The following is a 26,111-nucleotide window of genomic DNA, read 5'->3' as shown; positions in this document are numbered from 1 at the left end:
TATCTATTTTGATTAAATTATTTAATCGTTATTCAATTGAGGTCTTTTATTAAATGTGATGCACATCATTAATTCGTGTAATCTGAGTGCAATATGGAAGATATTGAATTCCAACTTATCACTCAAATTATTTTGGTTCGAGACCAGCCAATACCAGTCAGGTTTATATTTTCAATTAAATGTAAATCTAAGCATATCAGGAGCTTTTGTAGCGCAGAAGAATATATACTTAATGTTGGATAATTTCTGCGCTCTATAAATGTATTATTAATATTATCTATTTGATTAAAGTAATTGGCCTAAAGTAATGGGAAAGTGAAACAAGTCTCCAAGTCTTAGTCTTTTTATTTACCACAACAAGGTGAATACGTGCCTAATCTAAGAACACTTGTTCTTTTTGTTTATACATATAGGTGGCAAATCTTAAAGTGTTGGCAACGTTTCCATATTTTGTGCTTGTTGGAAAAATGTTAGCAAATTTTCCCAATACACAACTTCCCTTGGAAATGGTCTCCGCTGACAATATCATGTTGATGTAATGTGATGTATGAAAGAATCATGAATTAATATATCTGCAATAAATAAATACTTTAAAAGTTTACAATTTTTAATATTTACACAATAGAACGTTTTTTTAAATCATATTTTTCTAGATTATTGAAAACAGTGAAAGACATATAATCTATGCATGTACTTTGGTTTTAGCGCCACGGAAGAGTTCGGGTCTAAAAGTGGACACCCGTATAATTATACTATATAGGCCTACCCTTTCCTAAAATGTCAAGGGACGGCTAATGTGTATACAGCATAATAATATGAATTAAACTATCTGTCCTATCTGTTATAAATTCTCCAGTTCATGTTTTCTGAGAAGTTATTAGTTTATTAATTAATTGCTATTACAAGATTTTAGTTTGTTTTGGTAAACAAATGCACGTGTGTAGCGCTCAGCTGTTTTGCCAAAATATGTGACGTCAGGGGGAAGCCCGGGTCATGTGACTTCATTCACGGGCCGAGATCTTGACGTCAGAGCAGAGCTGATTGGCTTTGCAAAGAAGAGCTATTCGCGCGGGCTTACGGCCTTACGTGCACGTTCGTACGTCCGTACAACAACAGCTGAACTTCAAAATGCCGTCCGAGCAGCAGAAGGCTTCGGCTAATCAAGTCGTTTCTTCTCAACCAGAAAAACCTTTCCACTACACGTAAGTAGAAGAATCATATTTATACTATTTTCTGTTTCATTCTGTGATTGTTTCAAGAAATTTCCGTGATGATTTAACCATGTTTTTTGCTTTCCTTTTCAGTTACTTGAAGGAGTTTCGTACACAACAATGCCAGGATTTCTTGCAGCACAAGTGCCCAAATCATCGGCCGTTTACCTGTTTTCATTGGCATTTTCTGAATCAACGAAGGCGAAGACCGATTCGTAAACGTGATGGAACTTTTAATTATAGCCCGGATATATATTGCTCCAAGTACGATGAAACTTCAGGCCTTTGTGAAGACAGAGATGAGTGAGTATTGCCATTGTTTTTGTCAAGAGTGGGCGAGTCGTAATGAAAACCAGTCGGCAGCTGTAGCGTGCGTTATTGACGCCATGTTTGTTATTGCCGATACGCAGATAACTTGTTGACATATTTTGACAGATATTTGCACTCAAGTAGGCAAAATGACAAGAAGAATTCACAGATGTATTAAACACCAACTTATGTCAAATTTATTCCAGACTCTTTTGTTACTGTCTAGATGATGTGTTACAGGTTTAAAACGGCAAAATGGGCCGCAGTGTCGATGTAGTTACAACTAAACAATGGCAATGTGCTATTGCGAAATGTCGTGTAGTGGATTCATATTTGGGCGCGCTCCGCACGTTTTATGCGTGCCTTGTTTTTGTTTGGAGCAATGGCACTGCAGTCAGAGTCAGTATGGGTTGGGCACGGCGTGTTATCTTCCAGGTAAGCGAATGGATCAGGTCGGCCCACATATTTGTTTAGGAGTTGGGGTTAATCGGTTGATCATCAGCATTTTCTCAAAAATACAGGCTATTTGAAGATATTGTGGTTGTGAACATTGAATGTAACGTTAATTGAATGATATGAAGACAACAGTCAACACAAGTAAAAATATAGATCATGATGTAATGACAATTGACATGTTTTGGAGCTAGTTTCACTGTCAGGCTTTATATTAAAAAAAGACAATTGCAAGAATGTTATTGTTCAGAAGAATTGATCTTGTCTTATTTCTCAGCTGCAGATTATATTATTAATCAAAATCTCGTACATCATGTGAATTTGATTTTTTATTTGGATTAGGGTCTACTGATTTACTACAAATACAATGTACGACTAGAATCTAGAGGTCTAGTCTAGTCATTTTACTGAAGCTTTGGCTTTGTGCAATTAAAACATTTATAATTGTAGGGTTTACACGTTACATGATAATTGTTAGTCATAATTAGTCTACTTTACATTTTAAAAGGTTGTTTTATGCAAAATGTATCATTAGCTTTAATGAAATTTACCTGGGCACAGAAAGCTATCAAAGACAAACTATCGTGGAATAAAAAAGTATCTTTAAATATATGGAATGGGGTCGTTGTGAAATTTATTTCTAGTTGATGAGGTTGATAAGGGATTCTGTTTTATTTGAGTGCAAATTAATTGTGAAGGGACAATGTTAACAGAAATTTATAAATGCAATTTCATATTTTTGTGCACATCGTACATGTACATGTACATGTATGCTCCAATGAAGTTGCAGTTTTCTGTGTATCAATCTTAGCTCAATGTCAAGATTTTGCAGATTCATTATTCCTGTGAGAATGAATTTAAGTAAAATTTTAATGGTGATGAATTGGGAAATTGATGTTGAGAACTTGAGAAGTTGAGACATGTACATGTATTGTAGGGATCGGTTTTAACTTAGCATTACACATAAAGTATGGTTATATTTGTGGTTTGCAGCAGGTTCTGTCTACACAAATGTAAATATGCCTAATGTTACTAAGGAAAGTAGCAAGTGTAAGTAAGTTTGTCCCTCATCCCCAGTTCACCACATGTAACCAAGTGAAAGTCATCTAACATTTACTTTTACAACACACCACAGTGACTAAGTTAGATAATGGAAATATATATCCAAATAAACAGTAAGATTTAACACCTCCAAACAAATTAAAGTAATGTTTGCATTGTTTCTATTAATGCACAGTTATAAATCAAAATGAACTACCGGTACTATTAGTAGTGAACATTTGTGATGCGCCATGTTAGTCAAAATTGACACTCCTGGTGTGATTGTGAAAAATAAGTATAATTGTTGGCATAGATTATACATACAGATCTATAAAGTAATGCAGTTTGGATTTGCCTTGTTTTATGATTAGTTTGGAAAATATAAAGTAGATAAATTTGAAATGAATAAATGTTTCTGTATCATTCAAAATTTCTCTTTCCAATACTTGCTTGAATATTTGTAAAAAAGTAAAACCTGTAATTGATAATTTGACATTAATAATTACATATCACAAGTTACTTATTTTACTTGGGTTAAAACTTCCTCTTTGATTTTCATTGAAAGATGTCATAAATGCCCCCCCCCCCCCCCTCCTTGTTTTGATTGATCCAAATAAAAATGTCATCATTAGTATTTAATAATATCCAATGCAACTCTAGTGAATGGAGTCCAAGTATTTACAATTCAGACAAGGCTTAAATTAAATTGATTGCTCTCAATGCCCTTCTCATTGGCCTTGGAGATTTTTTGTGCCCTTTCCAATTCTTCCTATTTGTGCTGTAATATAGGAATGTGCCCTACAGAAAAGTGGCAATGAAATTTAAGGCCTGTTCAGATCCTGGGTGCAGTAAATGTACATTCATACAGTTACAAAATGCTTCATCATGAAAATGGTACATGTAGAAGTTGTCAGTTTTCACTTGTCAATGTACAGAGTACAGTACTGTGAATTTTATTTTATTTGTGAGCTCACATGTACAAGAAAATGTGCATTTAAATTTTAAAGCTGATTATTGAGTTCTACTTCTAGTAATAGAACTGCATTTTAGAGAACTTAATAACAGATCTACATGTGATAATTCTGAATTATTTCTTATGCAGACTGATACAATAGATGTCTTGTTTGGATCAGTATACAACCTTTTTGGGAATCACATTCACTGAACAATATTGCATGATGCACTTTCAGAACATCTACATGTAGCTAAAAGTTACTTTTTGTTGCTGTTCATTTCTTTGATGTACATGTAAATATACAGTATATTTTTCTACCCATGTATTTGATGGATACTGTTTATTTACAATATTGAAGATTCAGCGTACAAAATGTTTGGTTTGAATCTGTGACATTTCTATTTGTTATTTAAATATTATTACAGAATCTCCAGATAAATGTAAGAACATAACATGTTTAACTACTGTATTGTAAATACTAGATACCCCCCCCCCCCCCCATGTCATTAAGTCCTGCACTTGGTACATGTACATGTACTTCTACAGTGTGTTAATGTAGCAATTTTTCACTTTTGATTTCTTTTCTACATGTGATGTATGTATTTTGACATGATCTTCAAATATTGTCATACTACATGTAACAATACCAATAAAACATAAGAAATGAGTATTTCACAAAGAAAACTATTATTATAATATCGGTACCCAATTTCCAATACTACTTTGTTGTAGCACTCCGTGAGATCGATAACCTTGTAGTACGTGTAAGAGCTACATGTACATGTATGAGAGAATTTCAAATGTTATCACATGGTCCAACTTACAGTTGCACTCTCATTGTCATAGGCAGATTCACTTTTCATTTGAAATAATGAAAGTAATCTACACAGTGCACATACATGTACTGTACATAGTTGTTTATGTTATCAAGGAGGCATATTGTTTATCTCTGCCTTCCGTGGTGTATGCCATGGTTCTGCAGAGCCCTCTGAATCTAATGAATAACACTCTGTGACTAGATACACATCTGTATTCTTCTAGGCTATTGTAATGTAGTATTATCAAGTAGCAATGTTTTACCATGTACAGTAACAGCAGCACAGTAACAACAGCACGGTTCAAGTAAGATATTGAGATAATTGCCCCAAGAACATTAAGTTATCTACACTTTTATTTCCAATTGAGTAATAAAGGATTTAAATTTTGAAAAATACTATGTACTGTGGATGTAGATTCACTAGATCCCTGATCAGGGTCTACTCTCTTGATTGTGTTATTTTTGGAACTAATGTGCTGTCATCTAAAGTTTACCTATCACCAAAAACTATTTTTCTCTGTATGTTAAGGGTTCCATGATGCTAAAAAGCAGCTGAATACTGTACATATACATGTATACATGCACAGTGTATTAAAAATAGGAGCTTCAAATGTTAATTCTATATTGAAATATTTTCAGTTTACATTATAATGTACATTCTTAATTAACATAAAAGAAACTTGTGAATACCGGTCGACGCACCTGCACCTATTCGCATAGAATAGAGCCTATACAGCTGTATAATAAAACCCAAGTTTGACTTGGGTTCTGTGCATGAGACATCTTTATATACCTCACTTAAGAAATCCAGCCATCTGATTGGTCGAATTGCATTCATAAACTTCAACTGTTCCTGTAAAATTCTCGGTAACCATGCATAAAACATTTCAATATTTTTAATAACCATGGTTATTAAAAAAAGTTGGTCAGCCTCCATGGTTACCCCATAGGTTTACATGTTAAAAAATGGTTTGAGCGATGGAGGATGCCGTATGTGTGCGAAGGATTGGTCGGTAATTTCAATACAATTGAATCTCGATCGATCTTACCGACAATTTTATCTTGCATTGTTGACATGAAGACGAAAATAAACTTCCAAAAACAAAAAAACAACATCTGCCGATAGATCTTGATCTAAGTTCGTGCCAATATGCATTGCAAAAGTAAAAGAAGAGTCCGTATATGGAGATTTTGCGAAGCATTCATCACACGCGAAGCCGGTTTCAATCCATTTTAATGTATATATTGGAGAAAACTGCCAAGCACGTTAACGGCGGGCCATAGCCGAGTGGTCTAAGCGTTGGTTTTCGGTACACCTCTTGTTGTACGCAAGAGTTCGAATCCCGTCTTCGACATAAATGATAAATATTTTTCATTTTTCATTTTTTAGTCTATTTTTTTTCGGCATATAAAAGTATTAATGACTGCTTTAATATTCGAGAAATAGTTGTTTTCATACGCTCTCAGGAAGGTTACAATTGGGCTATTCCCCTCGGCAAGCCTCGGGGAATAGCACAATTCTAACCTTCCCTTGAGCGTAATAAAACAACTATTTCTCTCAAAGCAGTCATTAATACTATAATGTTATTCCTTCATTTTCTTCACAGCAGATTTGCACAATACTCTAGTTTTAACTTCATCTAAAAGAGAAGATAAGGATGATATTTTTAAAAAGTTCTTGCCAAAACTGTACATTGTTTTTCAGCAGGACACCTTTAGTATGTAGGCATAAACGGTCTGTGTACATGTACTGTATATCTGTTCTATAATTTGATTAATTTCACCAGAATTCTTGGGAAATTCTCAGCTCAGTAAACTTTAAATGTAATATGAGTAGTGTTTTAATCATTGATTATGTCTTGTACATGAAAATAGGAAAAAAGGCTTATTTTATAATCTTCTTTTGTCTCTAGATATGATGACCATGATAATATTGAATCTTTGCTCACAGGTGCCCCTTCCTTCACCGCAACACCGGAGATACAGAGAGAAGATATCACCTGAGATACTACAAGACAGGAACCTGCGTTCATGAGACGGATGCAAGAGGTCACTGTGTCAAGAATGGGCCTCACTGCGCGTTTGCCCATGGCCCGCATGACCTACGACAGCCAGTGTATGACATACGAGAGATGGCTCAGACCAAGCCTCCTGGACAATGTGTTCCTCCAGTGCTATCACCCGAGTGTACGACGTTACCCAGTGATCTAGGATCTCTTACTGCTAATCTCATCACGACACAAGCTCCTTCAGTAGCTCCTCCTCCAGCTGTAGCGATGGACAAGGATAAAACCATGTATGTAGATGATCCTAGATGGCAAGGTGAGTACATAACATCGGGAAATCGATTCTATGAAATAATACCAGGGGTGTTTCACAAGGACTTAGATTGAATTTAAGTTAAGTTGGACTTAACTATGGCAGGCCATTCATGCCACTGGTTGCTCTCACATTTGGTCTCTCAATTATGATCTTTAGATAATATTTTTTCTTTCAATTATGAACTATCAACAAATATAAATTATGTAAATATGTGACCATGATTTATACGTCCCTTGAGAGACCAATGCCAGTAAATGGCGAGAGAAAACAGTGGCATGAACGGCTTGCCATAGTTAAGTACAACTTGAAGTCAATCTTAGTCTTTATGAAACCCACCCCAGCAGTCATAATTCCATGCGTGACACAGCTAGAGAGTGTCTACTTTATTCAAGCAATACTGTATTGTCTGCACATGCTCATGTCAATTTAATCATCTTTAAAGAACATGGAACAAAGAATTATGTAAGAACTTTGAATTTTGAAATCATATCTACGATTGCTCTGATGATTCATGGGGAAATAGCCATCTAATGCTGATAATTGATTCTTCTACTTTTGAATGCAGCTGGCTCAAAAACAATCTAAACAAAATTTGGTGGTGGATTACCATTACATCTACTCCGTAACTCAAGAATTGCAAGAAAAATGTTCATTCTCATCATTGAAATATACTGTATAGACATCTATAATTTCTTTTGTGTTCGAACTTTGCCACATATTGATTTTATTCATACTCTGTAATTACTGTGAGTATCTGCTCTCGTATACATGTACCTTTATTTTCAAGTTTGCTTTCAGGTGGCGCATAGTACATTGTATTATTGATTTAATTTTGTTATTGTGATGTATTGAAGACTACTGATTTTATCATGTCTTTTGCTTATTTACATGTAGATACCAACTTTGTATTGGCCAATTACAAGACAGAACCGTGCAACAAGCCTCCCCGCCTCTGTCGCCAAGGTTACGCATGTCCAAGATATCACAATGCTAGAGATAGGAGAAGAAATCCACGCAAGTTCAAATATAGGTGAGAAAGTATTCCCTCTTTGTGTGAGGCTTTTAAATCGATAGTACATTGTTCCATTTAGAATACATTTTCATGTTGATACAGTATCTACATGTACATGTTTACATGTATGTATTCACACAAGCGGGTTTATGTAGAGTGCAGGGAAAAACCCTTGTCCTTCGTTTTGCGTAACTGTCTGCACATTCAGAGACTGACAGAGGCTCAGCTCAAGGCTTTTGTATTGTGGTAAAGTGTCAAATAAGAATGTGTGCCTGCAGACAAGAGTTAATGCTGCCCTGGGCCTGGCTTCTCTTTTAGCCTTGCTTCCCTGATAAGGTGTTAAACCATTCAAGAAGTTCTACCTACCACTAGACTGATACCCAGTACCTCACATAGATGTAGGTAGAGAGTGTCGATTGGGAGTATGGCATGCCAAAGGATGTCAGTGCCATGACGGATTATAGAATGGCAATCTGATCCCAAGTTACAGTTCTAGTGGGTTACACAGATTGGAGCTAAATTCATCTTGTCATTTTATTCTGATTAAAGTGTGTACTTTTTTTATTATTGTAAATCAAAAAGATGTGAGCAATTTTTTATTTGCCGTAGTAAAAGTAATATTTCCTTGTGGCACTTTTTTTTCCTCAAAAATTCAAAAATCTTTTTTACCGGAGCTCTTTCTCAACTCTTTTAGAACTTTCCAGTGTTAGCTTCCTCCCTTTAATTTTGACTTTAGATAACCTTTTATTGTTCTCTCTTTCTCTCTCTCTCTCTCTCTCTCTCTCTCTCTCTCTCTCTTTCTCTTTCTCTCTTCTCTTTCTCTTCTCTTTCTCTCTTTCTCTTTCTCTCTCTTTCTCTCTTTCTCTTTCTCTCTTTCTCTCTCTCTCTCTCTCTCTCTCTCTCTCTCTCTCTTCTCTCTCTATCTCTAACCTTTCATATTATTATATACCTGTATGTAAATGCTCTCTCTGTTTCTGTCTCTGTTTCTGTCTCTGTTTCTGTCTCTGTTTCTCTCACTCACTCTCTCTCTCTATCTCTCTCTTTCACTTTGATCACTACATACATCCAACGCTTATTCCAATGTCTTTGTGTCTTTATCTGTATACTTGGTTCTGATTTGTTTGTAGGTCTACCCCCTGTCCCAATGTAAAGATAGGAGATGAATGGGGAGATCCAGCAAACTGTGAACAGAATGATAATTGTCAATACTGTCATACAAGAACAGATCAGCAGTTCCACCCAGAAATCTATAAATCTACCAAATGTAACGACATGCAGCAAACTGGCTACTGCCCACGAGGCCCGTTCTGTGCATTTGCACACGTAGACCGTAAGTTTGAACTATTTTTGTAATAAAAAACAATTTCCTTGTAGCGTTCACCTTCCATTAAGGTGTAGGATGACGAATAAATTATAATCTAAAAGCTGACACTTTCAGCTTTGAGTATAGATTTCCTGTGATAAGATAGATAACTTGCCTGTGTATATGGTTATCATTTTGTTGACATAGAGAGAAATACACTGTTGGTTTTGCAGGTAGTTAGAAGTTACTTGTACAAACATATTAATATTAATTATTAACTGAGAACCATATTCAGACATATAGAAATGGTCATGTTGCACATGAGAAATTCTGATTTAAAGTGAATCTGGGGGTGTTTCACAAAGATCCCAAGTCAAACTTAACTTTACATGTAAGTTGGACTTAAATATTATGGAGAGCCATTTGTAGCCTTAAAATGAAATATACTCAAAAGCAAAAATTCACATATTTTAGACTTTTCATAAATTCCACATCAAGAACATGAAATCTCCTTGATAATAGAAAATATGAATGATTTGAATAAACATTTTATGCCTTTTAGAATAGCTTTTACAAAATATTTTCAAAGATGCTAACGGCTTTCCATAATTTTTAAGTCCAACTTAGAGAAAAGTTCAATTTAGGATCTTTGTGAAACACCCCTCTGGCATGCTATATGAGAACATTATTATTTGACCCGCATGAACCACATGTACATGTTTTTCGATATTAATGTTACAAGAGCCATCATAATATCATGCGTCGTAATTAGTTTGTACTCTATCAAATGTACATGTACATTTTTGTAAGTCAAAACATTGCACATTTATGTAGTAGGAAGAGGATTATTACATTTCACTATTCAAGTCCCCGGGAGTGTGAATTCATGATGGTTAACATTTGTTTTTGTATTGTGTGCTTCTCCTCATGTCTGCAGAGGAAATGAGTAACACTCAGCGTGAATTAAGCGAGGACCAAACGTCTAGTCTATCCCAAATATCACCTGTGTCATCAGCATCATCAACAAGTAATCCGGTCAACAACCCCTCACTACAAACAGTGAGTCAATCTCTAATCTGGACATGGATTGTGATTCTATAATAATAATACAGTCAAACCTGCTTTAGTGACCACCTATCTACTAAGACCACCTGTCTATAAAGACCACATGTTTTTTTCCCTTGAAAATTGTTTCTTATTGAAACATGTACTAAAGGAACCTGTCTACAAAGACCACTTTTTGTGTTTCCTTTGGGTGGTCGCTATAGACGGGTTTGACTGTAATAATAACAAAATAAGTGCACTTATTTAATTACTTAATCAAGGCGCTATACAAAATACACAAGACTTTCTCCAAAAATTAACAACATGATAATATTAGTAACTCTGAGTAAATAAAAGCTTTTAAACATGTTTCTGAAAGGTTTCTAGGCATGGAATGTTTTGAATGTCACTTGGCAGCTTGTTTTAGAGGACTGGTGCAACATAGATGTACGCAAATACATTTTCCTTTGTACTATATATCATTGTTGTGATTGTCATTGTGAAGAAGTGGTATATGGTAAGGAGATGAAAATCAAAGTGCAATTTGTTGGCTGCCTGACTGTAATAAGGCCGGTAACAGCTGTATCTTATCAATGGTAGTAAAACTAAAACAGCCTTCTTGTCGCCAGCCAACGACTAATACATTGATGACCCATCCCATGTAGAGTGAGAATATCTATAATACATTGAAATTCAAATTTATGGCATCTACCAGTAATTGATTTAGAAATCCTTCCACACAAACTTTAAATTACTTATGTGTCATAGTGACATGAGGAAATTAGACTTGATTTTATTATTGAATGTACTTACATGTAGCATTAACTCTTGCAGTTACGGAGCTTAACATGACTCACTTGGTCAAATACAGCGTTTATGTTTTAATCACTGTCAATGTAGTCTTCAGGATAAACACTTACCATTTAGTGGGATATAAGTGATATTAAGTATGGTACTGATTTAACAATTTCTTTTGCTTATAGATGAAATGATTATATGGACTTTGGAAAGTGTCTAGGCTTACATGTATTTTATAATAATAATAATAATAATATGGTTATTTATATAGCGCCGGTATCCGCCAGGCTCTGACGCTCATGGCGCTGTACATATTACTATCACAAACATATACTTTCTTAACTAAAATAAAGTAATTTTACAGGGAAGACTGCTTTCACTGACATGTATGAAAGAAAAAGTTAACCAAGTTCCCTAAAGTTCATTTGTGAGTGTCATTTGTAATTGGTTGAATTGTACCTACATTCCTACCAACACCAACACTGTGAAATACCTTTAAAACATTAGATGGTGTTTACTTGTAGAGCTGAGAGTAGCAATAAAAAAAATGGTAGTCATAATACAGATGAATATTTACTTACAATAATGTCAACAAAGAGTGGAAAGTTCATAAACAGGACAGAAAAATACTCAACAGGTCAGTATGCTTCACTTTCCAATACTACACATAACCTGTTTAAGTTTTTTTGGAAAAGTTGATGTTTCTAAGATAACTGATTGTAATTACATTACTTTAGAGCCACTAATATTTTTGTTATATAAAGAGCTGTTTCTGGTTTGAAAGTTCATCTTGCAGACCACTGCCATTACCAAAATGTTCAATGTACAGTCATAAAGTTGCATCAAGAGGAACATATGATAATGTAAGATTCTTGTACTGCTTTTACTGTATTTATAGGTAACAAGTGATGCTACTAAGTGAACATGTTCATGCAAAGTATCAGTTCTTAGAGGAAAGGTATTGATAATTTCTCCATCTATCTTTTTGTTTCTCAGGAGTTATGTCTAGATTTTTCATTTGTGCCACCCAATGTCCATGGTCATATTGGAAGCGGTGACGCCTCTAGTCTTAACAGCCCAGGTAGTAGTGGTCTTGGACCCATAGGTAAACCTCGGTCTAACAGTGCATCAAGTAGCTATTCATCGGTCTCTGAGACTTCTAGCTATCATCGGTCTCACAATGCAGAGAAGGATGACAATTCAGTAAGTCCTCATGGCTATCCTGAAATAATGATAATGATATTCTGCTTTTATATAGCACTTAATACATCAACGATGTGTCTAACAGGCCCGATGATTGACTGATTTTTTTTCTTCTTTTTTTTCCATTAAGAGGGGGAGAGGGAAGGTGGTTGAGGGGGAAAAAAAAGATTTTTATTTTTTTAGTGCTCACTATCACCCCTGGTCTAAGTGATATACAGATATATTATTACCCAGGTCATCGGATTCAGGCTTACCTGCATACAATGTATGCACATTCTCCACTCCCTGGGGAGCATTCCAGCCAGGGGCCATTTTACAAGCGCTCATTCAACCACATTAACTTTCGCATCCTACCGGGTACCCATTTAACACCTGGGTGGAGATTGACGTCTTGCCATAGGACATTAGTGCCGCCGCAGGACTTGAACCCCTTACCTTGTGTTCTGCAGTCGGGTGACTTATCCGCTGCACCACAATACCTCTACGTAGATGAGATTATTTCTCTAAGGATTTTCTACTCCAAGGACAATGATTCAAACCTGTAGATTAAAAGTCATATGAACAAACCTATACAACATGGCAAGGCCAGGAGGAGGTTGTACAGTCAAAGCTGCTTTAGTGACCGCCTGTATAGAAAGACCACATCTTTTGTTTCCCTTGAAAATGGTTTCTCATTGAAACATGTACTAAAGGAACCTGTAATTAAAGACCACCTGCCTATAAAGACCTCTTTTCTTGTCACCCTTGGATGGTCTTTATAGGTAGGTTTCACTCTATTAACATTTTAAATGCGTGCATGAGGGATGTTTAGAAATCTAAATTTGTAAGCACTGGACCGCAAGTAAAATGAAATCCATCCCCAACATATAAAGGATCCCTGGTTTCTGAATTTGCCAGCGAGGATAAAAACATATCCAAATGTATTTAAATTTGCCTATCGCCAATTAAAAATGAGGTTACATGATGGGGAATAAAGATGCAGGGTGTCACGCTCAATTCACTGCTCTTTCCTGTATCTTACATTACTGCGGCACCTGTACAATGTTGTAGAATAAAGATAATGGCGTTATTGTCACGGTTGCTGATTGTTTTGTGTTACACATGATAATAATGTTATACAACCTTTTCTTTTCCCCACAGAATCTCTTTTTCCCATCCTGCTCTCAGATGCCACTGACGATAAACCACAGCACTAGTTCTTTCTTTGCCAGCTCCATGTCACCTAATGCACAACCATTCTATCCGACCAGTGATACGGTAGAATCAGTTGTAGGTAGGTTGGACAAGCTTTATATCTTTGACCCATAAGCCTTGTTCAAATAGGATGAGGTAAATCGCTGTGAAAATGCTGCAGCAGCACTTTGAGTATACATGAATGGCAAAAGTCATTGTTTAAGCTGTTTTGAATAATCAAAGATCACATCATACAGTGTTTGATTTGAATCAAATAACAAAACTTCACCAAATTTTTTTGATTTCAACATCATACTGTCAAATTTGTTCTCCATTTTCATGTTTATTCTTTTTAAAAATATGTTTCAGCATGTATTAATGTGTCTTTCATAGTGAATTTTATTGTTGAAAAAAGTTTTCATTAAGTTTTTTGTCTGTTGCACAAAAGTCTTGTCATGGCTAAAATTGTTTGCAATATACTTATGCATGTAAAACCAATTCTATTGATTCAATTAGAGTTGTGTTATTACTTGTGGGTAGAACATCATTTTTACTTCATCATAATTTTTGCTTTTGTGAATTTCAATGATTTTCATTGTGATGAAATTGCTTTTCAAATGCTATTCAGTTCATTTTGAAATTATGCACTGGCAGATGTTACTTCACCAATGTGTTAATGTTTTTGTTTTTATTATTTCCCTGATAAAAATAGTTCAGGCAGTGCTCTCAATGTCATCTTGTATATTTTACAAATTATAATCTGAAAAAGTTAGAGATTGCAATGAAATAAAAGACAAACTTCAGATTGAAAATAATTAGCAGATTGGTATATCTTAGACTCATGTGTGTAGCAAATAGACTTCATAAATAATAGACAATTATACAGTGAAAATATCCTGTGCTTTTATTTGGTTTATAATAATTCTAAACATTTATTTAAAATGATATTGATAAACCTTAATTGTAGTTAATGCATACTACCATAGTTTAATTTTTGCTAAGATAACTAACTAGTACTTTCATTAGATTAACTGTTAAAGTAAGACAGTGATTGTTTTTGGGGAGACACATAGAGTTGCGGGAAGTGCAGTGATGTTGAACCGGGATGGAATTGGTCCACATAATTCCTTACCAAGTTCCTTAATAGGTCCTGGCTGCCTACGTACAAGAAATGTGTCTTTCTTTCCTTTCCCCTATGTATAATAATGATGATAATGCAGCAATGATTACATTTAAAATGATATCCCGAGGGATTCCCAAAGGAACCAACAATGACAAAATCATGTTCTCACCCTGGCTCTAGCCTAGTCGCTACTTAAGTCCTACTTCTCAGACCTACCCAAGGGACCTGTTTCACAAAGCCTTTTTTCAATGAAAAATTACAAAAATCAGAGACAAATCTGCTGATAACCAATCAAAAGCAAGGATTTCAGTAGCTTGTAACAAAAACTGTCATTTGTCACTAATGGCAAGTTTTGTGAAATGCCCCCCTGCACCCACTGTGGCAAGACGTGTCTATCCTGCAAAGGGCTCGTCGGTCACCAGCGGGCCTGCCCAGATCGAGTTATACCTTCTTAAATCGGTGTTCGCGAAGAAAAGCCAAATGTGTAATGCCAAAGAGAATCCAAAGAATGCATTTTGACTAGGTCCGAATGAACTAATTGGGTAATAATTTCATGACGTAGTGACTAGTGAGGAATGGCCTTATTTTATGTCCCCAGGGAATGCTTTAGATGAACTGAATTTGGATGACTTTGATGTAGCAGCCATAGACAAAGAGTTGGACAATGACAATTCATCAATAGGCAGTTCTACTACAAGTTTGGGCCATTTACCAATGGGTAAGTCTTTAATATAAACCATCCTAGATCGGTTCTCTCTCTCTGCACACAACTAAAACAATAGTTAACGCTTTAAAATAATGGTTTTATGAAAGATAGCAATACTATTCTAAATCGGTCTTTATTTTTTAGTTGAAGTGTATGCATGATGCATCCTCCTTCCCATTGAGGTAGCTTGTAGCAATATGCACACAATATAAATAGAACTTAATGTAGAGCTGAGAAGGATAGGTCAGCTGTACAGAGCCATAAGGGAGTTAACTCTGTGTTAAAGTATATAGGTTGATGCCCTTCTGGCTCCAAAAAAGCTGATGTATTCTCATAGATTTGCACGTATCTGTAGATTCAAAAGCTTTAAGAAATGCCATAAACTATCTGAATATATCTCGAATAGCTTTTGTAGTATGTAGAGTTGGAACTTGGTAGGTTATGTTTAAAAAACGTGCTATTATTTTGTTATCTTATGTTATGAATTCATTTTCAAAGAAAGCATGAAAGTTAGCTTTTCATATCAAATGCATGCTACTTGGCTGCATAATGTTAAAGAAAAGAGTGTTTATGAGTAATCGGCCAGTTATATTTCACCAAAACTTCACCATATTTTATTATTGTGTTTGAAATATCTATGACATGTTGTCTGCTGTTTGGATCCATTCTTGTTCACCTTTTTCATACTAATTAACAATTTTTATTGTGAACCTCTACATATAATCTGTTCCTGATCTTGAAGTCTATACAGTGTATAGTCTCTCCAGAAATAGTGTATAAAATGTCTTTTTCATTTAAATGTTAATTTAACATTAAACAAAAATTACTTCACTTTTTTTATTTTAAGGAAAAGGGTTGTAATTTATACGATTCTAAATTTCTAATTTCTGGATATGAAAACTGTTAAGTTCTTCAGCTTATGTTTATACATGTACATGCATTATGAAAGTCTTGCTCGAAGGAAAGCTCATTTCAGTCTTTTAGAAACCATGAAACCAACCAAGCAAGCACAACATTATTATACTCCCCATATTAATGATTTCATGCACAGAAAGCACTTTCCATTGAGGCTGCCTTAACATCATCAGTCTTTATTGCATGAGGCTGTTCACTGTGTTCTGAAGCAAAACTTATTTCTTGGATGTTCACACATCATGTCATACCTGCCAACTGTTTCGTTTTAATCAGAATTTTTTAGGACCTAAACATTCAGAATATTCTGAATTTTCAAAATTCTGAATAAAAAAATTAATAAAAAAATTTTAAAGCCAAATTTAGTTTTACCATGTGCCGCGATTTGAGATTTCATGTATTGCGTGCGTGGAATGGCTGCACGATCGAGCAGCAAATTTGTATTCGCTTTTGTGCACAGATTTCCTGCGTATTGCCAGTTACACTGCCACTGCATACATGGCCATGGTAAGGCCGTTTGATCACCTGTTCAATACACACGTACATGTTTGCCTGTTACCCGGTCTGCGCCCCAAGACCCCAGCTAAGGGTACAAATTTCTTATTTTCAAATGTTGGCAGGTATGTCATGTTATTATTTTCCTCATAGTGTCTGTTAGGAGTCATACATGCATTTACCCTTATACTTAGGTACAGACTCAACACCATTATGGACTACCATAAACAGATGAAATATTTACAATGTATGTACCAGTTTAAACATGATCGATGATTCCTCATAACACCAGCTTTTTCAAATTGTTGGTACCGTAAGCGCCAGCTACTTTTCCATCTTTTTTGTCAGGTTTGAGCTTAGGATCGTCAGCACCAGTCAACATCCCAACCAGTAGCAGTCTTAATCATAAGTCTTCTATGCCTGAGAGTCCGGCTTCTCCTCTCTCGGGCCTACCACCAGCGTTTGTTCCACAACACATACAACAGCAGCAACATCAACAACAACAAATTGAGCAGGTCAGTGACAACAACAATAGACAGGGTCTTGTTTCCCTGGAAAATAAAAACAGCCGTAGTTGTGTTAAATGGTTGTTTAATGCACAGAGGCCACTGCACATTTTACAACACGTTTTAAAATGAGATTGTAATTAGAAAGAATTGGAATTTTCTACCCGAGTAAGGTCCCAATATGAATAGTTTAATCTCTATTTTATGTTATGCCATGCTTTCAAGTCAGAGTAAAGGTCTTTTAGGCCACCAGTCAGTTAAGGCTGTCTGTACTAGTGTGGACAGGAGGGATTAGACCACCCAGCAAGGTCACTGACAGGTGGCTATCTCATCAACTCAGCTTTCAATTAACATAAGAGAAAGAGGATAATGGGGGACCAACAGCCACAAATTGGGCATTGTTTTCTATTTAGAGGGAGCAAGTAGCTACAAGTAGTACAGTGGGCCTTTAAATGACCAGTATTACATCAATACCAAAAATGTGCTTGTTGTAGACAGGTGGTCTTTGTAGACAGGGGGTAACTAAAGCAGGTTTGACTGGAATTAAATTTGGATGTGTCATTGAACTCTTTCCTTTACGTCAGACGTTGATTGTTAGTGTATGAAAATTAAAAAAAAAGAGAAATGCAAAATTTGTGCTTATCAGTGCTAGGTTAGGTAGGTCAAATTCAATTTGTTTGGATGGAAAGAGGGACATAATAACGGAACAAATTTGATGAGAATGGCAATATGAAGAGGTGAAAGTTTAATGATGAAAGTGGCAGTGCCTTGAGGTTCATGAACAGTGATAGACCAGTTGAAGAATATCCCCTGGCTGAAACAAGTTTAACCATGCTGCAATATATTGAGGGTTCAGTGACGCAAAGATGTAACTCCATTTTGAGAAAAAGTGGTTTATGTGTCATTGAGCACTTGGGCCTTGAGGAGTTAAGTCTATGTTTCACTAGCCATTGACATCAATGGGTTGTTGGGTGGAATAACGTCTTTGTGTTTCCTGGAAAGCCCACATTTTTCTGAACATTTTGATATCAAATACTCATTTTGGCAAAATATGGAGTTAAGTGTTTGTGTCACTGAATCATAATGAAATCATAATGAACAAAAGTGAAGTTGAGTATTTTTTGTTATCCTTATGTCCGTACCAGGCTGCAGCTGCATTTATGAGTCAACCTAACACAGCACCATCTAGTCTAAGGCATATGGGTCTAGGCCACATGCTAGGAGACCCTATAGGATCGGCCTCAGGGTCTCCCAGCTCTAACACACCTATGACAACCTCTGCATCTAACTCTACCAGCGGTGGGACCCGGTCAGGGGGGCAGAACCATACCGGTGGAGGCGAGGGCGACACCACCGATGTAGGCAGGTTACAAGAAGAGTGCAACACGCTGAGAGGGCAGGTGCAGAAGTGGGAAGAGTCATGGGCGCAGGCGAAACAGGTGAGACTCTCTCAGCTACCTATCCAACAAAGCACCCCCTCGTTGTAGATCATATCCACTAACACAGTGAATGTTTGGTTTTACTACTTGTTTTCATTGTTAACCCTTTAGCACCTTCTTTAGTACCTTTATGGCTTCAAATTGGACCTACCGTTTCTCGAATTACCTATCTATAACCTTTCACATGCCATACCTCCAAAGTTTTGTTGTCTCGTGTGAAGATGTCTCACAATTCATACCTTGGGGATCCCATGTTGATTCTATAATTAACTGAAACGGTTTTCTTCCTTAACCCTGCTGTGTTCACACTACTAGCATTCATTGTATAGCTGTGATGAAATTTTTCTTAGTCCGAATGTCATGTAAAGAAACGTTGTATAATGGAACGTTATATATATATATATAAAGCATTGTATTGTTAAAAAAATAGCATAACTGGGAGGGTCTTATTATGAGCTTGAACTAATGATTGGAAAGCTGTTGTGTCAACTGACCTCATCAAAATCAGTTTATACGACGTTTCTTTATACGATGTTATTTTCTAGTCTGTATGCTCCTTTCAGTTATGATTCTTTATACAACGATTCATGTAAATTTCCCATAGTGTGAACTGGTTATTAGTTATTTCACTCTATCAAGAACCATTCAAACCTAGTATGCAGTCAGAAGGTGCTAAGGGGTTAATCATTTTGAAGTGCTGTTAGTATTTATAAGTAACACATGGTGCATGTTGAGTAGATCCTTTGGAATTTATGTTGATTTAACTAAGTGAGTAGTAATTGAATATCTTTATCACTATGCACATTTACATATCCAGATAAAAACTTATTAACACATGGCTTCTCTCTAGATTGTAACATTAAGTTAAGACTCTCAAAAGGAACCGGTACAATGAGACATGAGAAGGAAGACAGTGTTTCATGACACATTTCATATTCTCAAACTTGATTTCATTCACCTGCTATCTGCTTGTAAAGTGCAACAAGGAAGTGGAACTGATATGATAAAGAGTACTGTTCACCTCAAATTACCAGTCATTACCAGGAATGCATTGTTTCATAAAAAACAACATTGAAATGATTTTATTTCCCCCAAAGAAATAAGAACACACACATACACACACAAAAAGCAACACTTTACTTGCTTCTATTTTGATATAGATTTTTATAACAGGGCAATTCCACGGTAACGGAAGGACACTCAGACAAGATTTTTGAACTTCAGGTTCATACTAAAAGAAATGTTTTATTAGTATGTATTAAACTATGGGGAACAAAATGTGTTTCAGTCAAGTGGAAAGCTTCATCAACTTCACAAAGTTTGGATAAACACTAATTAACTGGAAAAACCATGTCCATTTTTATGTCCTTCCGTTACCGAGATAATTAATATGCACATTCTTAAACTACTTAACTATAATGACAATTTTTTTGGGGAGAATTAAAGGCACTTATATAGGTATTATATCTGTACTGTTTCACATCTTATACTAATAAAACAGTTCTTTTAGTATGAACCTGAAGTTCAAAAATCTTGTCAGAGTGTCCTTCCGTTACCGTGGAATTGCCCAACATTAAAATATTTGTATGATTTTAAGTATTTCCTCAATCATACACATGAAATCCACTCATTTGAAAATAATAATATTAAAGATGCCTTCAGAATAGCTGGTATTACTACACATGTATGAGTCAGCACTCAAGAGGTGAAATGCTAATACTGGAGCAGTAAAGAGGTCTTTAATAAGAAAACAAAAACACCAAACAGACGGACATCTAGGAACTCATTGAAGAGGCTAGCCTTTTTGGGATTCATACTCAAAGTCAGACATGAAGACCACATTATGTCGTACATATTGAAACGAAGGACTTTGTAAAAGGGAAAATGGAGAGGTAACACGTGAATTTCATAACCGATGTGATTTTAAAGACAAGCGTGACGAATTTCATAACTTTTAGCATGAAAAGCCATGAATGCTAGATTGCAAAGGTTAGGATGAAGCAACGTAATGGCTGTGTTATAGATTTGATAAAGAACAACAACTTCCATACATGTGTTAAAGATATATTAAAAATACATTTTAACTTTATCACAGAGAGCATTTCTCATTTCTCATATAGTCAACATTTTGACAGTTACTACTTTTCTTATATTAAGGAAAATCTATTATACAGTCATTAAATTCTCAGCAAGTTCAGGCATATATATATATATATATATCAGGGAATAATTTTCCTCAAATTTTTTGATTAGCAATTTCAGCCGATGGATAAATATTTCAAATGAAATTCTGTACATTTCTATGGAAGAAAACTGCTACACAAAAGATATTTTGTATAGCAGTCATGCAAAAATGCATAGCAAATTGCGATGCGATACCAGGAAAATTATTCCCTGTATATATAATTTTCATGAAACATTCAAGTTAATAGACATTTCTCTCCTGACATATCGTTGACAACACACTTCATTTTGCTATTCCAAACAATTGCTAGGATTGACAAACCATGTGATATGCTTTGAAGGTGTCAGGTGCATTTCTAGAAAGAGCTGGTGTACATGTATCATTTTTTTGAAAATAGAGAATGAAATCACCTATTAAAGGCCGTCTGTACTAGTTTGGCTAGGAGGGATTAGACCACCCAGGGAGGTCAATGACGAGTGGCTATCTCATCAACTCAGCTCTCAGTTAACATAAGAAAAAGAGGATCATGGGGGACCAATGGTCACTGATAAGGCATTGTTTTCTATATAGAGGGAGCTAGTAGCTACAAGTAGTACAGTGGACCTTTAAAAGAGCCAGTTATTGAATGAAACAAGTAAGACATTGTCCCTCATTTGTACTAGTAAAATTTAAGGGCATTTCAACATGTCTACTAAAATCATTGATACTCCGCTAACGCTTTTCTTTTAAAAAAAATGAATGCATTTTGACTAGTTTTGGCGAGGTCTTTGTTTTGTTTTCATTTGATTCTTACAGGCATGTGATGCATGGAAACGTGAGGCTACGGATTCTCAAGAAAAAGCTAAGCATGCTGAATTAGAAAAGAATTCTGCATTACAAAGAAAAGAAGAGGTAACACATACTTCTTACTTACGGTACTCTCAATCAACTTTGAAAGGGCAATCCAACCGTTCTTATGAGTTCATTTGTTATGAAAGCAGACAAAATGAGAGAAATGGAATTGTGATAGTTTGAAATAATTTAGACCAATAATGAAAAATTTATGAATGTTTGAAATACGAATCACTTCATCTGTGTGAATCTCATATTGGTAATTTGGTCAGTGGATTGTGATGTAGTCACGGACAACTTTCCTGTTTGTCGCATTAAAAAAGATCACTAATTTCTGTTTACCTCCTTAGCGTATTCTCCGTTGGGCTAATACATAGATATTTTAATGTATAGCAGGCTATCATTGGTCCTCTAAAAAATATTAAAAAGTATTAAAAAAAATCATCATTTTGTGTGTTGAGACAAATATAAAAGTTGTCCACCACTATATCACACTAACATTTAGGCAAACTTTATTTGAAACCATCATTATGGGTTGATACTTATCTCATCAAAATGTCCCTTACTCCTAAGAAACCCAGAAACTTTTATGAATTGAAATAGCATTTTGGCAGCCATTTTCATGTCACAATCCAGTGTTGTGTCAGTTGTGAAATTGAAATTCAGTTATTTTTAAACAAGAAATTTTTGCGTTTATAAAACACGTGAAAATTTCTGGATTTACAGAACACCTTTAGAGTGAAACCCATTGACTATTGCTTAAACTCTTGTGACTTTGGATTTTAAAGAACAAGCGAATCACATTGATATAGGATCGTGAAGAGAAAATTAATGTTGAACTACAAAATCTCTTGGTTAAAAGGTGGACTGACCCATTGACTATTCACTCTTTTGTTCAAATCCTTTGAGATTGCATGGAAGAAACCACCTTTATCGATTCATCATTGATATGTGTTATGTTTTAATAGAGTGATTTAATTTGTGCATCCTTCTAATAATACAAGTAAACCCAGTAGTGTTTATATCCTCATTGTTCAATCTCTCCTCATATTTGTGTAGACCCATCATCTTAGTAATGCATTTGAAGTAATTCAAGTGAACTTTTACCATTTATTTGTAAATTCTATGTGTGACTTAAAAAGTTTTATGTCACTTAAATCCTAGAATAGAGTGTTTGTTTGTCTGTTTGAAGTGAGAATATTGACCTTCATTACAAATATTTGAAACATTGGAACAACAAAAGCTGTACAGTAGTACAATCATCATGTAATGTATAGTAGTACAGTCATAATCATTAATAAAAGCTTATAGGAAACCTGATGGTCTTAAATGAATACCGACTTCTTTTGGATCAAGTTTTTTAAATAATTGTACTGTAATTTTAGTTATACAAATTTTTAGTGACTAAAATATTGACATGTTTCAATGAAGTTGGCAGTTCTGTGTCAATGGAAGATGTAGTCATTTTTATCATTTTAGAGATATATAGGTAGTCATCAGTTTGGCCAGTCATTTATGCTGATTTATATAAGTACTTCTATGAATACGTAATATTGTCACATATAATTCCATGTTTCGATGCTGCTGTTTCATAGTGCGACAAATCTTGCTTGTTATGTCACAATAGATTTGTAGTCTCTTAAATCTTGTTATGCACATCATGCTGAGATTAGCCTTTCAGACAACAAGCATGCTGTGCACAGATTGCTTGGTTTGCCGTTGATTGATATAATCATCAGAGCATGAAACTATATCATATTCTAAGTTTATCGTCTTTCTCCCCTACAGGCTTTCACTGAATCTAGAATACTAAAGCAAGAAATAGAAGGCTTATCAGGAGGACCGCATTTACATGTGCTTAACAAGGTAGCGGAACTGTCAAATTTACCAATGAACAAGCTTAAACAACTACAATCACAGCTCAAACTGGATTTAGAAAGGGTTGAAAAGGTGAGTGTAACAAGATCTTTCCATGTCCCCCTTCTAGAACAGTATTAGTAGTACTGGGGAGTGTTTCACAAAGACTTAGATCGAGTTTAAGTTGGACTTAACTATGGCAGGCCGTTCATGCCACTGTTTACTCTAACCATTATGACCTTTAGGTAATATTTTAATGAATTATCAAAAAAATATAAATTCTGTAGATTTGTGACCATGATTTGTAAGTCCCTTGAGAGACCAATGCCAGTAAATTGTGAGAGCAAACAGTGGCATAAACGGCCTCCCATAGTTAAGTTCAACTTAAAGTCGATCTTAGTCTTTGTAAAACACTCTCTTGGTTCATGTCAGGAATTTGTTCTAACTACTCTTCCCCTTCATTTTTTTTTACGGGGGGGGGGGGGGGGATTTTGTTTTGTTTTGCTTAGGGTGTTAAAAATGAAAGCAATTATCAAATTCCTTGAAATTAGACCATATTAATAAGAGGACTGAAAATCCTCTTGGTCTGTCCAGCAGCACAAGTTTTATGGGAAAGTGGGGGAGGGTAAATGTAGGAAGAGTAGTTGCTCTGATGCAAAAACATATTTATATAGCTTACTGGGATGTATTTTTATGCCTCCGTTACGAAGTAGCCGGAGGCATTATGTTTTCTGGTTGTCCGTCCGTCCGTCCGTACGTCCCATTCTCGTGATCGCATTATCTGAAGAACCGATTGATGGATTCCTGCCAAACTGTGGTCATGTATGTATCTTGCAGAGTCGATGAACTGATTAGATTTTGGGGTCACGAGGTCAAAGGTCAAAGGTCACAGGGCTCATTATGTATGCAAAAACAGCTCGTGATCGCGTTATCCAAAGAACCCATTGATGGATTCCTGCTAAAATTTGGTCATGTATGTATCTTGCAGAGCCAATGAACTGATTAGATTTTGGGGTCACGAGGTCAAAGGTCAAAGGTCACAGGGCTCATGTATGCAAAAACAGCTCGTGATCGCGTTATCCGAAGAACCGATTGAAGGATTCCTGCCAAACGTAGGTCATGTATGTTACTTGCGAAGCCGATGAACTGATTAGATTTTGGGGTCATGAGGTCAAGGTCAAAAGTCATGCGGCTCATTATGTATGCGAAAATAGCTTGTGATCGCATTATCATTAGAACAGATTGATGGATTCCTGCCAAACTTAGATCATGTATGCATCTTGCAGAGCCAATGAACTGAGTAGATTCTTTGGTCATGAGGTCAAAGGTCAAAGGTCATGGGCTCATAATGTATGCAAAAATAGCTTGTGAACGCATTCTCATTAGAACTGACAGATGGATTACTATTTAACTCGGGACATCTTGCAGAGCCAATGAACTGAGTAGATGTTAGGGTCATGAGGTCAAAGATCAAAGGGTCATATATGTATATGAGAAATTGCTTGTAATCACAATATTCTGAGAACTTGTTAATGGATTGAACTTGAATTTGAAAAATTTCTTCTGTTTTGGTTTGTAAATTGCTCTATGACGGAGGCATCATTTCGACTGCGTGCAGTCGAAGTTCCATCTAGTTTTTGTATACATATTTTCTATTTAAATTGAAAATTCCATTCACATGTTTTTTGTTAATGATCAAGGATAATTCTTAAATGATCAGTTATTTCATGAGGATATCAATTGATTTGTGTTTACCTGTTCATATGCTTGTATCTTTATCTATTTTGATTTAGCTGCTGTTATTTGTTTTATTCTTACCAAACAGGGCCTCATGGAAGACCACCAAATCGGTGATATGTGCCACCCTGTATGAATATCAGAAATAAATAAATAAATAAATAAATAAATAAATAAATTTCCTTTCTTGATGTATCTTTTGCAGGTGTTGCATATAAGAGAGAACTTCACATGCTGCCTATGTCAGGACCGTGAGCGTAGCGTGGTGGTAGGACCATGCCAACACCTAGCCCTCTGTTCATCATGCGCTACCACTGTCTGTGAATGCCCTGTATGTCACATACAGGTTAATAACAAGACCAACGTAGTGGTTCCTGCACCCCTCTGACTGTGGGGTGGCTCCTCCTGGGGTAGAGGGCGTGGCTTTGGTGTCAAATGATTATCCAAACATATCAGCTTTCCAACTTAATCAGTTTGATTTCATGTCTCTATGTTCCATTGTAGTTTGTCGTGAGGGAAAGGTCATAGAGGGAGGGAGAGAGAGAGAGAGAGGGAGAGAGAGAGAGAGAGAGCATGAGAGAGAAAGTGGGGGGGGATGGAGGGGTAAGGGTTGACAGTTATGTTTATTATTGTTTCAAATTGTGTTTGTAGTATCAGTATGACAGTATCACATAATTCA

General features: G+C 35.7%; 1 protein-coding gene across 3 annotated transcripts; it reads left to right on the top strand.

Annotated features, from left to right (window-relative positions):
* Nucleotides 1-1,069: 1,069 nt before the first annotated feature.
* Nucleotides 1,070-25,852, top strand: LOC584036 (putative E3 ubiquitin-protein ligase UNKL). Of its 3 annotated transcripts, none has more exons than XM_030984859.1 (14): nucleotides 1,070-1,202; nucleotides 1,305-1,514; nucleotides 6,738-7,108; nucleotides 8,003-8,138; nucleotides 9,248-9,450; nucleotides 10,361-10,482; nucleotides 12,262-12,468; nucleotides 13,609-13,741; nucleotides 15,363-15,482; nucleotides 17,226-17,392; nucleotides 18,529-18,822; nucleotides 21,803-21,898; nucleotides 23,627-23,788; nucleotides 25,638-25,852. In XM_030984859.1, exons 1-14 carry the CDS (start codon nucleotides 1,129-1,131, stop codon nucleotides 25,818-25,820), a joined length of 2,478 nt encoding a protein of 825 aa, XP_030840719.1. In that variant the 5' UTR covers nucleotides 1,070-1,128; the 3' UTR covers nucleotides 25,821-25,852. The 3 variants fall into 3 exon arrangements, with proteins under 3 accessions (XP_030840719.1, XP_030840718.1, XP_030840720.1); XM_030984858.1 differs by having other exon boundaries at nucleotides 17,196-17,392; XM_030984860.1 differs by lacking the exon at nucleotides 21,803-21,898 and having other exon boundaries at nucleotides 17,196-17,392.
* The last annotated feature ends 259 nt before the right edge of the window (nucleotides 25,853-26,111 follow it).

This window comes from Strongylocentrotus purpuratus, unplaced genomic scaffold, assembly GCF_000002235.5.
Source record: "Strongylocentrotus purpuratus isolate Spur 01 unplaced genomic scaffold, Spur_5.0 spur5_scaffold_14, whole genome shotgun sequence".
NCBI lineage: Eukaryota > Metazoa > Echinodermata > Echinoidea > Camarodonta > Strongylocentrotidae > Strongylocentrotus > Strongylocentrotus purpuratus.
This window is presented reverse-complemented; position numbering and strand designations above follow the sequence as displayed.